General features: G+C 47.9%; 1 protein-coding gene across 1 annotated transcript in view; it reads right to left on the bottom strand.

The window, feature by feature from the left end:
• The window catches only part of LOC309549817 (uncharacterized protein), a gene marked incomplete at its 5' end in the record, with an annotated part of 121941 nt that overhangs the window by 17012 nt on the left and 86511 nt on the right, over positions 1-18418 (bottom strand). The window contains 1 exon segment of the mRNA XM_082250320.1: positions 145-903. Within this exon segment, the coding sequence (XP_082106446.1) occupies positions 145-903 (759 nt within the window).

Genomic DNA, 18418 nt, shown 5'->3' with positions numbered 1-18418 from the left:
TCTCCACATGTCCAGCAACATTCATATAGAAGACATTTCCCGCACTCAAGGCACTAACACCTCGAGGGTTGTGTAGGACCCCTGATGTACAGGAAGACAGGACTTCAGTGAGGAACAATTCCCTCACTCAGGACAGGAAAGTAGCTTCTCCCCCGTGTGAGATTTCTGATGTTTGTAAAGATTGGACTTATCTGAAAAACATTTCCCACACTCAGGACAGGAATACGGCTTCTCCCCTGTGTGAGATCTCTGATGTCTGAAAAGACTGGACTTATCTGAAAAACATTTCCTGCACTCAGGACAGGAATACGGCTTCTCCCCCGTGTGAGATCTCTGATGTGTGTAAAGACTGGACTTCCGTGAAAAACATTTCCCGCAGTCAGGACAGGAAAATGGCTTCTCCCCCGTGTGAGATCTCTGATGTCTGGAAAGAGAGGACTTTTCTGAAAAACATTTCCTGCACTCAGAACAGGAATACGGCTTCAACCCCATGTGAGATCTCTGATGTATGAAAAGACTGGACATATGTGAAAAACATTTCCCGCACTCAGGACAGGAATGCGGTTTCTCCCCCGTGTGAGTTCTCTGATGTATGTAAAGATTGGACTTCCGTAAAAAACATTTCCCGCACTCAGGACAGGAAAATGGCTTCTCCTCCGTGTGAGTTCTCTGATGTGCGTAAAGATTGGATTTCCGTGAAAAACATTTTCCGCACTTAGGACAGGAATACGGCTTCTCCCCCATGTGAGATCTCTGATGTATTAAAAGACTGGACATATAAGAAAAACATTTCCCGCACTCAGGACAGGAATGCGGCTTTTCCCCCATGTGAGATCTATGAAGGCTGTTACGATGAGACTTTAGTGAAAAACATTTCCCGCACTCAGAACAGGAAAACGGCTTCTCCCCCGTGTGAGATATTTTGTGCAAATTAAAACCATATTTAGAACACAAACATTTCCCACACTCAGCACAGGAATACGGCTTCTCTACCATGTGAGACCTTTTTTGCTCATTAAGACGGAATTTAAAACGGAAACACTTCCCGCACTCAGTACAGGAAAACCTCCTATGTGTTGGAAGGATGGCACCATCCCCCACAGTCTGAGGTTCCTCAGGATAAGAGGAATACGATGGTCCGGCACTGTCCCTCACAGTCTGAGGTTCCTCAGGATAAGAGGAATACGATGGTCCATCTACACTGTGTGGTGCCGGATGGACATTTGAGGTAGCCAGGTTTTCTCCTGGACTATACTGTGTGATGTCCTCATCTTCTACTTTACAGTCTGGAGACAAAGTGAGACAATCCTCTGAGGTTTTCCTCATCTCCCGTCCATGTACTAAAATAGAAATACAAAGATTATTACTAGATATCAGCAGATTGGTTCCCCTAAACCAGGACTCCGCCCACATCAGGCAGCTTTGTCTCTGAGGATCTTACAATTCTCCCCTCAAGGTAACTAGTAAATGGTAGAGGGTGACTAGGTGTCCCAGGAGTCACACATCAAGTCAGGACCTGCTGTATGATAGTAAATGGCAGTCTTAGTCTGGACCTACGCCAGGCCACGCCTTGATGTGCGGGACACCGACTCACTATCTACCGATATAAAATGTCCAGCTGGTAGGAAATGGGTGTAACAAAAGAGAATCCATATTATGTGTATATATTGTGCATATATACAATATATAGAGTATATACTGCAGGGTCAGGAGTACGTAATGTACAACATAGAGTATATAGTGCAGGGTCATATATATGTAATGTACAACATAGAGTATATAGTGCTGGGGTCAGGTGTATGTAATGTACAACATAGCGTATATAGTGCAGGGTCAGGTGTATGAAATGTACAATATAGAGTATATAGTGCAGGGGTCAGGAGTACGTAATGTACAACATAGAGTATATAGTGCAGGGTCATCTATATGTAATGTACAACATAGTCATAGAGTATATAGTGCAGGAGTGAGGAGTGTGTAATGTACAACAGAGTATATAGTGCAGGGTCATATATATGTAATGTTACGTACAACATAGAGTATATAGTGCAGGGGTCAGGTGTATGTAATGTACAATATAGAGTATATAGTGCAGGGGTCAGGAGTGTGTAATGTAGTGCAGGGGTCAGGAGTACGTAATGTACAACAGAGTATATAGTGCAGGGTCAGGTATATGTAATGTACAACATAGAGTATATAGTGCAGTAGTATGTAATGTACAACATAGAGTATATAGTGCAGGGGTCAGAAGTACGTAATTTTTTTTTTTTAAAACAAATAAACCTTTATTGAGTTAGGTACATAACAAAAGCAGAAAAAAGGGACAATCACTGTCATTGAAAACATTACTGAAACCAATGGTACAGAAAGTAAACAGTCAAACAGGCGTATAATATTGCAGCCACCCCACCCCCCCCCCCCCCGTCCTTAGGAACAGGGGGGGGAGCACCATTATCGAGAAAGATTGGTAATACCAGCAACACAGGCCTGCAGCAGGATAATGCAGTATCAATCCAACAATTGTAGAACAACAAGCTAAGCACGCACTGCGGGTGCGGGAGAGAGCCCAAGGGCACAGTAAGGTCAAGCCGCCACTAAACCAAACAGCCGTGATCAGGAGGTGCATGTGGCAGGGGCTTCGAGCCATCTGTCCCAAATCTTATTATATTGTCTTGGACATCCTCTATTAGCATTTTTTTATGGGAGAGTGGCATTGACAGCCGCTAACCACGAAGACAGAGTGGGTGGAGATGACTGCATCCACTTTAGGGCTATCAATTTCCTAGCGGTGAACAGAGTTTCACAGAGAAAGTGGAGTGTATATTTATCTATGTCTTCATCGGGGAAAATCCCAAGGATGCACATCTTAGAATCCAGGGAGACCGGGCAGCCCATGAGGTCGTGGAGGAACTGGACAACCTGTGTCCAGAAACCCTACACGAATGGGCAGTGCCATAGCATATGTCCAAACGTACTCGGGGAGCGCACAGATCTGGGGCACGCAGAGGAGCGAGAGGAGTCAAACCTGGCCATCCTCACCAGAGTGAGGTACGATCTGTGGGTGATATAGATTTGTGTGAGCCGATCCGAAAGTTTCAGGGACACAAAGGTGCAGGCCTCCAATGCATCACACCAGTCTTCCTCCTCCAGCTCCCCAACATCCCCCACCCAGGATCCCCGAACACCATACGCCAGGTCGGTCGTCTGCTTGGTACCCAGTATATCATACAGTTGGGAAATTAGTTTGTGGTGATCCTAAACTCTAAGCACGTCCAGTAGCTTAACTGAGGGTAAAGCAGGGGGATGGTTAATAAATTGCGCCCGAAGGGCATGGGTGACCTGCATGAAGTAAAATCGCATAGAGGCCGGGAGCTGAAATTCCTCTTGATCCTGGGGAAACGGTTTGATGGCGCCACCTGAGATGACATGTGATAGTAAATAAATACCCTTGGCAAGCCAGATACCCGGGTCAGAAATATGGAGAAATTCTGGTAAGTGACGATTGCGCCACAGGGGAGTCATTGAGTGGAACCCAGTGTCCCCGGTTTTGGATATCGCCAAGTCCCAGATCCGTCTGTGTTGGAACAAAAGACCGCCACGGGCAGCAGACGCCGGAGAGCCGCCAACTCCCCGAAGCAGATCACAGAACGGGTGTGGGAGCCACGATTCCTCTCCGCAACAAACCAACGCCACATACCTGTCCGAGTCCTGTTTGTCCAAGTGAAAGAAATGGGACAATTGAGCCGAGAGATAATATCTTGACCAGATCAAATAGAGGTTCAATATTTAAAGAGGAAGTAAACCCTCCTCTGACACTTTTACCTATAGGTAAGCCTATGATAAGGCTTACCTATAGGTACTGTAAATATATCCTAAACATGCATCGTTTAGGAGATATTTACCTTACATGCAGCCAGTAACGTCACTGGCGCATGCGCTCTGAAGGAACGGCCGCTGGTGCTGTTTCTTCAGAGCCCCGCGCCGTGACTGTCGGCTCACGTGCGCGTGCGCGGGAGTGACGTCACCGTGGCTCCGGCCAATCAGATGGCCGGATGCCGCGATCCCGGAAGATGGGCGACTGGATATGTCGCCCGTCATACAGATGAGCGGGCGGCACGGCGGGGGCTCGTTCTAAGGTAAGTATTTCATAATGAGCTAGTATGCGATGCATACTAGCTCATTTTGTGTTTCTCTTACAGGTTTAAAAAAAAAATTTTTTTTACGAGTTTACAACCTCTTTAAGGGAATATAGTCAGTGAGAGACCTGGTTACATGCACACCCAAGTGCTTGAATATGGCAACCCAGGATAGGGGGGAGAGCCACCTTGTCCGCCGACGGAGAAAAACTGTCAAGGGGAAGGATAAGAGACTTATCCCAGTTGACTGACAGGCCCGAAAAGTTACCAAATTGCTGTATCACAAGAAGGGCTCGCTGCAGGGAGGGACCTGGATCCACCAGGTATAGTAACATGTCATCCGCGTAAGTCCCTTCGACGTAAACCGCGTATACCCGGGTCTGAACGTATGGCCATTGTGAGGGGCTCAACCGCCCGTGCGTACAACAATGGGGAGATGGGACAACCCTGTTGTGTGCCAAGGGACAGGGGGAACGGCTGGGATGTCCAACCGTTAGCCACCACCCGGGCTCTCGGTTGGTTATACAGGATAGTAAACCATTTAACAAAATTCGGGCCGAATCTGAATCCGGGAAGGCATTGCCATCGGTAAAGCCACTCAACTGAGTCGAAGGCTTTCGCAGCGTCCAGTGTCACCACGACCCTTGTGCCCACACAATCGTGGGCAGCTTGAAGGTTCATGAACAAACGTCTGGTATTAAAAGCTGTGTTTTTAGCCGGCATGAAGCCCGTCTGGTCGGAGTGTATGAGGGAGAGGATCACCGTGTTGAGAATCAAGGCAAGTATCTTGGCTAGAATTTTGATATCGCTTTGAAGCAAAGAGATAGGCCTGTAGGACTCCGGGTAGCGATGGGTCCTTGCCCGGTTTTGGAATTAAGACGATCAAAGCCTCGCGCATTGAGTCAGGCAATGTACCTGCATCAAAGGCTGCCTCATACACCCCGAGCAAATGAGGTGCCGTGGTCTCAGAGAAATGGGAGTAAAACTCCATCGGTAGGCCATCAGAACCAGGAGCCTTAGCCCTCGCGAAACACGAGATAGCAACGACTATCTCATCAACCGAGATAGGAGCCTCGAGCATCTCAACCTGCGCAGGAGTCAGCGTGGGAAACTCGAGGGTATCCAGCAGCCTGGCAAGATCAGACGGATCATAATCAACCTTGGAGGAGTATACCTCACTGAAGTATGAGGCAAACACCTCTGCCACGGCCGATGGAACCGATGAGTCCCCCAACACCGAGGAGAGAAGTGTGATTACCACAGGGGGTCTAGCGTCCATGTGTGCTAAGTATGCCAACAATTTGCCCGCACCCCATGTTCAAACACCCGTTGTCTGCTGAAAAATAACTTGCGATTAGCCTGTTCCTGGCAAAGATGATCTAGGGCCTGAGTTTGGAGATGGAGCTGGGACAGTAAGTCCGACGAGGGAGACTGGGCATATCTGGTTTCTAAGTCAGCTAGTTGTTGCTCGGCTCGTGGCAGGTCAGCCCTCGACGCCCATTTGTGCCTGGCGATGGGCGAAGAAAGGAGCAGTCGGGCGTGTCCCTTGAAGGTTTCCCACACAGCAGAGGGGGTCGCAGAGTCAACGTTAGCACTAAAGAAAAAGTCCAATTCAGCGGTCAATGAGTCAATGTCAGGGACGGTCTTGAGCCAAAAAAAGGTTCAGACGCCAATGATGTTGTTGAGGGTCGGTAAACGGGGACAGCCCTATTAAGTATGAGGTATGATCTGACAGCAGACGTGGTCCAAAACGAGCACAGCAGAGCCTGGGCGAAAGGGCCTGGGAGATCCAGATGGAGTCTATTCTGGACATGGTGGAATGGGTGGCCGAGAAACAGGAGTACGTTCTAATGTTGGGATGCAGGCACCTCCAGGAGTCTAGGAGTTGAAAACTACTAAGCAGTCTGTGAAATTGGGTAACTCTATCAGGGTAGACTGGGGAGTCGGGCAGACCCATCCTATCCAGACAGGGGTTGGGTACCATGTTAAAGTCGCCCATCCATATATCAGGGAGGGATGGGAACCTAGACATGAAAGCCATTCCCTCAGCCAGGAGCACAGCACTAAAAGGAGGAGGTACATACCAGGCCAGTAAAAGGATTGCGTGCCCACCTATCCTACCAGACAAAAATATACCTGCCCTAGGGGTCCATCACCACCTCTTGAGTATCAAAGACCACAGACCGAGATATGAGCAGCGTGACACCCCTGGAATATGAGGAGTGTGACGTGTAGAAGGACCACCCTACCCATGGACGGCATAGGGAGCCCAACAGGTTACCCTCAGCATGAGTCTCCACCAGGGCAACAATAACCGCCCTCTGCTCCTTGAGGTAGGAAAATACAACAGTTTGTTTAACTTTATCTCGTAGGCCGCGTAAGTTCCAGGCGAGTATGGTTAACGGAGCCATATCACATGGATAGTAGAATCTGGTGGCATAGGAGGATCAAGATACCCCAGGACAGGCACAGCCCACACCTGCAGTGCATAATCCAAAGCATGATACCATGGCAAATGAACAATACAATGTAAGACAGTAGTAACAAAGGTAAAGACAAAAGGTGTAGTACAAAACTCAAAAACAGTTATCCCAACCCCCCATCCAGCCCAACACACACCCCAACTTGTGTGGGCATAAAACCCAAAACCAGGTACAAAAGAAAAATGAAAAAAGTAGGACAACAGGACCTAGCACCCATGGGTGGCCCAGCAGTAAAATAGGACCCCAAAAGGTGGGTGGAAGAGCTGCGAGTTCAGGGGGCAAACAATCTCCGAAGAGTAGTCCCAGGGTCAGGACATTTTGGTGAGCAGATTCCAGTGGGAAGGAACACAATTCCTTATGCGGGCAGAGTGGCCTCCCGGCCAATAAGCAAGGGAACGTTCCAGCATAGCATGGTGGGCAGCGTCTAGGGAAAGATCAAGGTAGAGCAGGGAAGTGTGGAGTCATAAGCGAAAGAAAGGGGGGGGGGGAGAAGGAAGGAGACAAAGGATGGTACTGAACCCCACAATAACAGTCACACTGAGGCCGCAAGGCAGCTGATGGATTCCTAGAGTTCGAGGAGAGGCATTGAACAGAACACACCATCACCAAAAGCATGGGTAGAAGAGGGGAAAGTTATGGGCATGAGGTTCCCCCATGTATATTCCTAGTCCAGGATCCATGTAAGGGGTGCGTCGCAACACAGGGGGACAGGTAAGTACAGACCGGGCAAAGTCTCCAGGCAAGTTATGGGGTAGAGCACAAGCATTACAGGGGGTACTCACGGTAAGCGGTCCAGCCAGGCTACAGGGGCGTCCGGATCCTCAAAAAAGTGAACTCTGTCCTCTCCAATCACACGCAGCCTGGCAGGGTACAGCATAGAGTATTTAAAGGTTGCGGGTCCTGAGGCGCTTTTTAACATCTCCGAAACGGCTGCATTGTTTCTGGACTTCAGCGGAGAAATTTGGGAAGGCCAGGATATGATGGTTGTTCAGAGGGATGTTACCTCGCTCTCATGATAGGCATAGAATCGCATCCCTGTCTCTGAAGTTCAAAAAGCGTGCAATGAAGACCCAAGGGGGGGACACCTGGAGGGGGGTTTCTTGGCTGGCATGCGATGTGCCCTTTCAACAACAAAAGCCTGAGAGTAGGCCTCCCTACCATAAGATTTAACCAGGAGTTCTTCCAGAAAGGTAGCAGGAGAGGCCCCCTCTGTGTCTTCCGGCAGCCCTATGAAATGAATATTGTTGCGTCGGGCCCTATTCTCAAGGTCATCCTGCTTGTGTAATAAGTAGGCAATGTATCTAGAGGCCTGTTCAACAGCGTTCTGGACTGGGGGGAGATCATCCTCCACTCTGGATATGCGTCCCTCTGCCTCTGTCACCCTCCCCCGCAGCTTCTGGAAATCCTGTCGCAGTAGGGAGATATCGATCTTGATTTCCTCTATTTTTGATGTTAAAGAGGCTTTGCAATCCGTGATGGCCGCAAGGATGGCAACCTGATCGATCCCTGGCGCGGCCGCGGCGGGAATGGAGGGTGGCGGTCCGCCATCTTGGGCATGCACGCCTCCCTCTAGGCCCCGGAATTTATCTAGTTTCGCTGCTGGTTTCTTTGGCGGGGACATGGCGGGGTGAGTATCAGGGATGTGTCCATAGGTGACAGAGGGGGTTACCGCTCGACTATGTGGTAGCAGGATAGCAGAATCGGATGTCGGCCGGGAGAGCTCTGCTCACACACGTCCGCTCACATGTAGCTTCAGGCCACGCCCCCCAGGAGTATGTAATTTACAACATAGAGTATATAGTGCAGGGGTTAGAAATATGTAATAGAGTACAAAGTATATTGTGCAGGGTCAGGAGTACGTAATGTACAACATAAAGTATATAATGCAGGGTCATATATATGTAATGTACAACAGAGAGTTTATAGTGCAGGGGTCAGGAGTATGTAATGTACAACATAGAGTATATAGTGCAGGGTCAGGTGTATGTCATGTACAATATAGAGGATATAGTGCAGGGGTCAGGAGTGTGTAATGTACACAATAGAGCAGGACTTCCCAAACTGTGGGTCTGAGTGGGTCGTCGACAACGGAGCAGTCAGATCAGCAGTGAGGGAAAAAAAAAAAAATGACCATTTAATACGCCCACTAGGGGCGCGGTGGCCGGGTGCACAGAAGAGCGGGACGATGCGCCGTGAGCTGAGACAGAGGGGAGGAGCATCAAAGTCCTCTTCTCCTTCTTCCCCTCCTTGTGTACGACACAGTGGCGTAATTATAGCAGCCTGCAGGGGGCCCGCACAGGTCCTCTGTCAAGTTTGAACATAGCTTGCCTTAGCCGAGGCTGTGGGCGGAGCTGGGGGCGGTCCTAGGTACGGATAACTGCTTGTCACTTGTCCACACTGTGGATACAGCTAGCACGAGGGTGTATAGGCGGGCAGGAGGGGCGACATATAGGAGAACCAATCTCCTCCATTCTCCTTCTGGCTCCTGCAGGGCTCTCAGTGGCTGCAGGGGCGGGATCATTTCTACCATATGCCTCCCCACCGGACCTCCTATCCAGCCTGGCACTAGTTGTATTTACGATGTTGACAAGTAGTCATCTGTTCCTAGGACCGCCTCCCAGCTCCGCCCCCTCGACTCCGGCTTCAACTCCCGCTTCTTGTTTCAAAGCTGTTCCTGCCGTTGGTCAGGTAGGAGAAATGCTCCCTGCCCCGAGGCCGCTCAAGTAGATACAAACACAATCTCTGCCACAGCAGAGTGTCAGGAAATACACTACCCAGCAAGTATAGTGTTCCAGGTGTCCAACTGACTGTCACTCTGCTCCCCCCGCCCCATACTGCCCCCTCCCCCCATACTGTCCTCCATTGTCCCCCTCCCATCATGCTGCCCCCCATACTGTCTCCCTATACGGCTCTCCACTGCCCCCTCCCAGCCACCACCACCGCTGCCACCGATCCCACCCCCCTCATCCCCACCACCGCTGCCACCGATCCCACCCCCTCATCACCACCACCGCTGCCACCGATACCACCCCCCTCACCACCACCACCGCTGCCACCGATCCCACCCCCCTCACCACCACCACCGCTGCCACCGATCCCACCCCCCTCACCACCACCACCGCTGCCACCGATCCCATCCCTCTCACCACCACCACCGCTGCCACCGATCCCACCCCCCTCACCACCACCGCTGCCACCGATCCAACCACCACCACCACCGATCCTAACCCCCTCATCACCACCACCGCCACCGATCCCACCCCCCTCATCACCACCACTGCTGCCACCGATCCCACCCCCCTCATCACCACCACCGCTGCCACCGATTCCACCCCCCTCACCACCACCACTGCTGCCACCGATCCCACCCCCCTCACCACCGATTCCCACCCCCCTCACCACCACCACCGCTGCCACCGATCCCACCCCCTCACCACCACCAGTAATATATCACCATCGCAATAAGTGGACTGTTTTTGATAATTGCTCCACTTTTACCTGGAATTTGCTCTTATGTACAGTATGTATGTATGTATGCATCTATATATATATATATATATATATATATATAACACTATGTCATTTCATATCTGTCTTATCTACATATAATACATGCTTCACATGTACTTTAAAATGTGCATGGTTTTCCCTTTTAGGAATAGGAAAATAATGATGCTATGCTGTTGGGCCGGTATAATAATGCTATGGGGCTGGTATGAAATTATTTCCAGGGCTGGTTTTTATTCCCAGTCCGGCCCTGGGCACCGGACGTATTGCTGGGGGGGGGTGGGGTTCCCATCTGACGTCGCTGGGGGCGGTGACTGATGCACGCACCGTCCGACTCAGTCACCTTCCCGCCCGTTCCGCCGCCGTCAGTGAAGAGAGGAGCAGCGCGCCGGAGTGTGGAGTGACGGGAGTCAAGCCAGCGATCCAGCCCACTGCCCAGGACAGCAGGTAAGTGATTGAAGCCGCTGCAGTGGGTAAGTAGCAGTGCTGTGCCATGCCTGTACATACTGTGACATGCCTATACCTACTGTGCCATGCCTGTACATACTGAGCCATGCCTGTACATATACCTACTGTGCCATGCCTGTACCTACTGTGCCATGCCTGTACCTACTACTATGCCATGCCTGTACATACTGTGCCATTCCTGTACATACTGTGCCATGCCTGTACATACTGTGCCATGCCTGTACCTACTGTGCCATGCCTGTACCTACTGTGCCATGCCTATACCATCACCTGTGCCATGCCTATACCATCACCTGTGCCATGCCTATACCAATCCCTCCCTTTATACAAGATGAGCTGATGGTCTTTGGGTTGATTTTGAGGATGATGATGCTGGTATCTCTGCATTGAAATGGGGCATGCTGGCATCTCAGCATTGAAAGGGGGCATGCAGGCATCTCTGCATTGAAAGGGGGCATGCAGGCATCTCTGCATTGAAAGGGGGCATGCAGGCATCTCTGCATTGAAAGGGGGCATGCAGGCATCTCTGCATTGAAAGGGGGCATGCTGGCAACTTCGCATTGAAAGGGGGTTTGCTGGCATCTCTGAATTGAAAGGGGGCTTGCTGGCATCTCTGAATTGAAAGGGGGCACGCTGGCATCTCTGAATTGAAAGGGGGCACGCTGGCATCTCTGAATTGAAAGGGGGCATGCTGGCATCTCTGCATTGAAAGGGGGCATGCTGGCATCTCTGAATTGAAAGGGGGCATGCTGGCATCTCTGCATTGAAAGGGGGCATGCTGGCATCTCTGAATTGAAAGGGGGCTTGCTGGCGTCTCTGCATTGAAAGGGGGCACGCTGGCATCTCTGCATTGAAAGGGGGCATTCTGGCATCTCTGCATTGAAAGGGGGCATTCTGGCATCTCTGCATTGAAAAGGGGCATGCTGGTATCTCTGCATTGAAGGGTGCACACTGGTCTCTCTGCATTGAAAGGGTGCACACTGGTCTCTCTGCATTGAAAGGGTGCACGCTGGTCTCTCTGCATTGAAAGGGTGCACGCTGGTCTCTCTGCATTGAAAGGGTGCACGCTGGTCTCTCTGCATTGAAAGGGGGCACGCTATACCTTAATTCTGTAGCGCTTTAAAATTCAATTACAAGCAAGTGGGTCCCGAAAAAAATCTGTATTCATAAGTGGGTCTCGGCCCAAAAAAGTTTGGGAAGCCCTGCAATAGAGTATATAGTGCAGTAGTATGTAATGTACAATATAGAGTATATAGTGCAGGGGTCAGGAGTATAAAGTGCAGGGGTTAGGAATATGTAATGTACAACAGAGTATATAGTGCAGGGGTCAGGAGTATGTAATGTACAACAGAATATATAGTACAGGGGTCAGGAGTACGTAATGTACCAACATATATAGTGCAGGGTCATATGAATGTAATCTACAACATAGAGTATATAGTGCAGGGTCAGGTGTATGTTTTGTACAATATAGAGTATATAGTGCAGGGGTCAGGAGTGTGTAATGTAGTGCAGGGGTCAGGAGTGTGTAATGTACACCATAGAGTATATAGTGCATGGGTATGTAATGTACACCATAGAGTATATTGTGCAGGGGTCAGGAGTACGTAATGTACAACATAGAGTATGTAGTGCAGATGCCATGGCAGATCACTTACAGATTCTGCAGATCAAGGTCTACTCTCACAGTGTCAGTACCTATAAACCGACTGAGCAACACTGTAAGCACATTCCCAAATTTCAGTGCGTCCTCCAAGTGAGTCACCAGGCCCTCCTTATAGACCGGCCTTCTTCATGACTCCCTCCAGCAAGGGGCCTCCCCTGGGTCTCCTCCTTGGCACAGCTTCCTCCAGACCAGGCAGGACAGCTTCACAACCACTTCAGCACATGTTAGGCCCCAAAACAGGCTAATGGACCTAACAGCAGAGCTCCATCCAGCAGCCCCTCCCTACACCTCATCCCAGGGGAAGAGAGCGAGCACATGGCCTGTCCCAAATATTTATTTCCTCCCCCAGCATGCACCAGTGACATAAACCTCCTACTGGATTGGCTGACGGAAAATATAAATATTTGTAATGTAAGACATTAAACCCAAAGAAAATATTTATTATATTGCAGCTTATCGATTCTTAGATGTGATGTTAGTTTTCCTTTTTAGGATTTCTTATATGTTCATCTGGTGATCTGGCCAGTAAATCTGTTCTATAAAAAGCTCCAACTCTAAAGCAGAATGTATCAGTTACTGGGATGGGGCAGACCATTTACCAATGACAGGGGTGCTTACAATGATCAGCTTTTATTTAGTCTTGTAAAAACCTTTTTCCAAAAGGAAAAAACTGTTTGCTGTAACTGATTATAAAGTTTGAACTTATGTAGGAGGATTTGTTTCTGTAATGTTCCGGTACCTTTGGTACCCTAAATTACACTTTCCACAAGTGTATGCGCCCCACCATTTACTTTTGGAAAGGTGCGCATACACCTTTAAGACTGGAGCTGTCATCACCCAGCGCCGGACTAGATGGCTATTTAAAGCGCCGGTTCTCACTCACATGTGTTCGTTCAAACACCCTTACCTGGATGCTAACCTTGCTTGAAGCTTCCATGCTTGCAAGCTCACCTCGCTGACGGAACCTCGCTGCGCTGATCCCTGTATCCCGCTACTGGATCATCCGCCTCTCCTGAACCACCCTTCGGCTGTATCGCTAATAGTGCTAAGTACCCCGCAGGGGAATTCTCTATAAACTTATACTAAGCTTACACTATCTAGCTCTGCATAGTAAAGACTGTTTATCACATCTGCATAACTAGATTGCTAGCTCTTGAGGCTACTGCTACTTTCCTGCACTGGGTTGATCACTCTTGTATGTCCACCTGCTACTCTGTCATCTGCTACCATACATGACTGCTAAACCTTCCTGCATCCATCTGCTACTGTCTCACCTTCAAGTGTCTGTCACCTACCACCTCCACTCAACCTATCCCTCAACCTTCATCATTGTGTTACCACATACATAAAGTCACACTAGGAACCAGCTTGCTAATTGTGTGTATTTACTGGCTGAAATAAGACCTTCCACACATGATGAGTCATTGAGGTTGGGAATGGTATCTCAGCATATCTCTTACATGACTACTGACGTGGAACTATTTCTGCAGCTTAAAATCCACACCATATAAGAAACGCAGAAGCGTTACAGATTGAACGAACCAAAAAATGGATTCAGCAGAAATAACCACTCAGGTGACACAATTAAAACAGCAAGTATCTGCGTTAATACACGCACTTGCTGAATTAAAAGAAGACAATCAGGCTCTGTCGCAGCAGGTAATTAGACTGACACAACTTACCTCTGCTCAGTCCCCTGAACCCAAGATAAATCCCCCTTTGGTATTTACAGGCGATCGCAAAAAATTTCGCGAATTTAAAAACGCATGTGAGTTACTTTTTTTGCTAAAACCTCGTACCTACCTTACTGATCACATTAAGGTTTGTACTATTATTTCTTACCTATCAAACGATCCTCGAGCCTGGGCAGATTCTCTTTTTGAGAAAAACGACCAGCTTCTCAACTCCTATGCCTTGTTCCTGGCAGAGCTCACTAGCCTATATGATGACCCCAATAGGCAGAGTACTGCTGATCTTCAGTTAAGGTCCTTGAAACAAGGAGGGAGGCCTGTAGAAGACTTTGTCGCAGAGTTCAAGAGATGGACCCTTGATTCAGAATGGAATGATGCATCTCTGAAAACCCAATTTAGGCTTGGCCTATCAGAAGCCGTTAAGGACGAGCTCGCCCGAGCGGATCTGCCAAAAACCCTGGATACACTAATACAACTCAGTATTACCATAGATAGAAGACTACGAGAAAGAAAGGCTGAAAAGATGGGAATGCCATTATCCGTTTCCTCTCGGAGTCTGGCCGTTGACCCCGTTCCTATGGAGATAGGAACCATACGCCCACCGCTATCAACTATGGAAAAAGCCAAAAGACGAAATGAAAATCTCTGCTTGTACTGTGCATCCCCGGATCACAAGATAAACGTCTGTCCCCTAGTCAACAAAAAGAAGGGTGAGTGTTCACATGTCTCCCTAGGAGGATTGACAACTTCATTCACAAACCCCTACATTTCTGTTTTTTTGACATTACAGTGGGACCAGAACAGGATTACTACTAAGGCCATGATTGACACAGGATCTTGTGGAAATTATATGGATATATGTTTTGCTGCTTTAAATAAAATTCCTATTATTTCTAAACTCAAACCTGTCTCAGTAAGTCTTATTACCGGTGTTCCGTTATCCTCTGGTCCGATCACCGATCAAACACAACCACTTCTAGTCACTATTAACGAGTCTCATAGGGAGACTTCTACCTTCGATTTAATACCTTAACCCCACTTTCCCATTGTGTTGGGACTTCCCTGGTTACACACACACCAACCAACCATAGATTGGAAGAAACGGTCCTTGACCTTCCCTTCTTGGTATTGCGAGGATACGTGTAACCTCCCGTTTTCCGGGAAGATTCTGTCTGTGGTGACAGATGAGATTGCACCACTATGTTATCAGGATCTTTCTGAGGTTTTTCTTGAGAAAAATGCTCAAATATTACCTCCTCATCGAGACTATGATTGTAGCATTGATCTACTCCCAAATAGCAAATTGCCGTTCGGTCATGTTTATCCTCTTTCACAGGATGAACTTGCCCATCTCAAAACCTATTTGGATGAGAACTTGGAAAAAGGTTTTATTAGACCTTCCACTTCTTCTACAGCAGCAGGACTCTTTTTTGTTCGCAATAAAGATTCAAGTCTCAGACCTATCATCGACTACAGGAAATTGAATGCCATCACAATAAAAGATCGCTATCCTCTACCGCTTATCCCTGAGCTCATTGAGCAGGTGCATGGAGCTACCTATTTTTCAAAATTAGACCTGAAAGGAGCATACAATCTCATTCGAATCCGTGATGGACACGAGTGGAAGACTGCATTCAGAACTAGATACGGATTGTTCGAATATCTTGTGATGCCATTCGGCCTATGCAATGCCCCTGCAGTTTTCCAACGATTTATAAACAATATTTTTAAAGACTTACTAGATGTCTGTGTTGTGGTATATCTGGACGATATACTTATATATTCACGATCCCTGTCTGAACACATAAGACATGTAAGACTAGTATTATCGAGATTGCTTGCACATAACCTTTATGTGAAGCTGAAGAAATGCTTGTTCCATAAAGATGAGGTACTCTTTCTAGGCTACATCATATCCAAAACAGGAATCGAGATGGACATGAGTAAAATATCCTGCATTCAGGATTAGCCTACACCAACTACACGCAAGGCGCTACAGCGATTCCTGGGATTTTCAAATTTCTACAGGAAGTTCATAAAAAACTTTTCTGCTATTGTGAGACCCCTCACACAGCTCACTAGCATAAAAATACCATTTAAATGGTCAGAAGAAGCAAATAAGGCTTTCCACTTGTTAAAGACAAGGTTTACTTCCGCTCCCATATTACGCCATCCAGACCCATCCCTCCAATACATTCTGGAGGTAGATGCGTCAAACATGGCAGTAGGAGCAATACTCTCCCAACGACCTACCCACACTTCACCACTTCATCCAGTCGCTTTTTTTTCTAAATCCATGAGCAGTCCCGAGATAAATTACCCCGTGGGTGAAAAGGAACTGCTTGCTATAAAATTGGCTCTGGAGAATTGGCGACATTTACTCGAAGGCACCCAATTACCAATAATTATATACACGGACCATAAAAACCTCCAATATCTTCAGACTAGCAAAACTCTCTCGCATCGACAGGTACGATGGTCACTATTCTTTCTAAGGTTTAACTTCCTAGAGACCTACACACCTGCAGATAAGAACAAAAAGGCGGATGCACTATCACGACTAACTGAAGAAAACTACTTTGAAATCCCTTCCGTTCCTATAATACCTCACAAACGCATTATTGGAGTTGTCCGTTCCTTAAAGGAAGAGGTTCTGCATGGTATAAGTTTGGATTCACCCCCACCACAACTAAATACTGATGCAGAAGGCTTCCTCTACTACAACGACAAACTTTACATACCACCTACCCTACGCACCAAGATCTTGGAATTATCGCATGATGTGCCTATGGCAGGACATATGGGTATGACAAAGACTTTCAATTTGATTTCTCGACAATTCTGGTGGCCTGACATGAAAACATCTATACAAAAATTCGTCTCTTCATGCAATGTCTGTGCCAGGTCCAAAATTGACACTACGAGACCATCCGGTCTACTATGCAGTCTACCAATGCCCCAAACTCCATGGGAGGTTTTGTCATTGGACTTCATCGTAGAATTGCCTCCTTCCAAAGGATTTAATACCATCTTGGTGTCAGTGGACCATCTGACAAAGATGGCACATTTCATTGCTATTCGCAGACTACCTTCGTCCAAACAAACGGCAGAACTCCTGATGAAACATGTCTTCAGATTACATGGTATCCCAAAAACTCTTCTGTCTGACCGTGGATCCCAATTTATTTCTAAATTCTGGCAAGAACTATGTCACATACTACGGATTGAGCGGAAGCTCACTTCTCCTTACCATCCGCAGACCAACGGACAGACTGAAAGAGTCAACCAATGCATCGAGCAGTATTTACGTTGTTACACTTCTTACCAACAGGATGATTGGTTGGATCTTCTCCCCCTGGCAGAATTTGCCTACAACAACGCAACCCACAGTACAACCAAGCAGAGTCCGTTCTACTTGAACTATGGGTTCCATCCCTCTATTCTCCCTCCACGCATCCTTCCTTCAAATAACCCAGTAGCCTCAGACTATCTTACCCAAATAAAGGATTCTCTGGGTTTACTAAATACTACCATTGCACACGCTCACAGTCAACAAAAGAAGTACTATGATCTTCGTAGAAGACCTTCTCCACAGTATACTATCGGGGACCTCGTTTGGCTCTCAACAAAAAACTTGAGACTGGAGATCCCTAGCAAAAAGCTTGGACCTCTGTTCTTGGGACCTTTCCCAATCAAGAAACTTATTGGAAAAGCTGCAGTGCAGCTTACATTGCCAATGGACCTAAAAATCCATCCCATTTTCCATGTGTCGCTACTAAAACCCCATGTTCCGGACCAAGGAATAAGGCCTAATATTCCACCTCCCCCTCCTGTACAAGTTGAAGGTGGACAAGAATACGAGATAAAAGAGATTCTGGATTCTCGTATCTACAGAAGAAGACTTCAGTACTTGGTTAGATGGAAGAACTATGGGCCCCAAGACGACACCTGGCTAAACACCTCTGAAATACATGCCCCTAGATTAATCCGCAATTTTCATGCGAGATACCCAGACAAACCAGCTCCAGAGGCCTTCAGGAGCAGGCCTTAAGGGGGGGGTATTGTAATGTTCCGGTACCTTTGGTACCCTAAATTACACTTTCCACAAGTGTATGCGCCCCACCATTTACTTTTGGAAAGGTGCGCATACACCTTTAAGACTGGAGCTGTCATCACCCAGCGCCGGACTAGATGGCTATTTAAAGCGCCGGTTCTCACTCACATGTGTTCGTTCAAACACCCTTACCTGGATGCTAACCTTGCTTGAAGCTTCCATGCTTGCAAGCTCACCTCGCTGACGGAACCTCGCTGCGCTGATCCCTGTATCCCGCTACTGGATCATCCGCCTCTCCTGAACCACCCTTCGGCTGTATCGCTAATAGTGCTAAGTACCCCGCAGGGGAATTCTCTATAAACTTATACTAAGCTTACACTATCTAGCTCTGCATAGTAAAGACTGTTTATCAC

This window comes from Pelophylax lessonae, assembly GCF_965119305.1.
Source record: "Pelophylax lessonae genome assembly, chromosome: 3".
Taxonomy (NCBI): Eukaryota; Metazoa; Chordata; class Amphibia; order Anura; family Ranidae; genus Pelophylax; species Pelophylax lessonae.
Note: the sequence above shows the minus strand (reverse complement) of the source record. Positions and strands in the feature narration are given on the sequence as shown.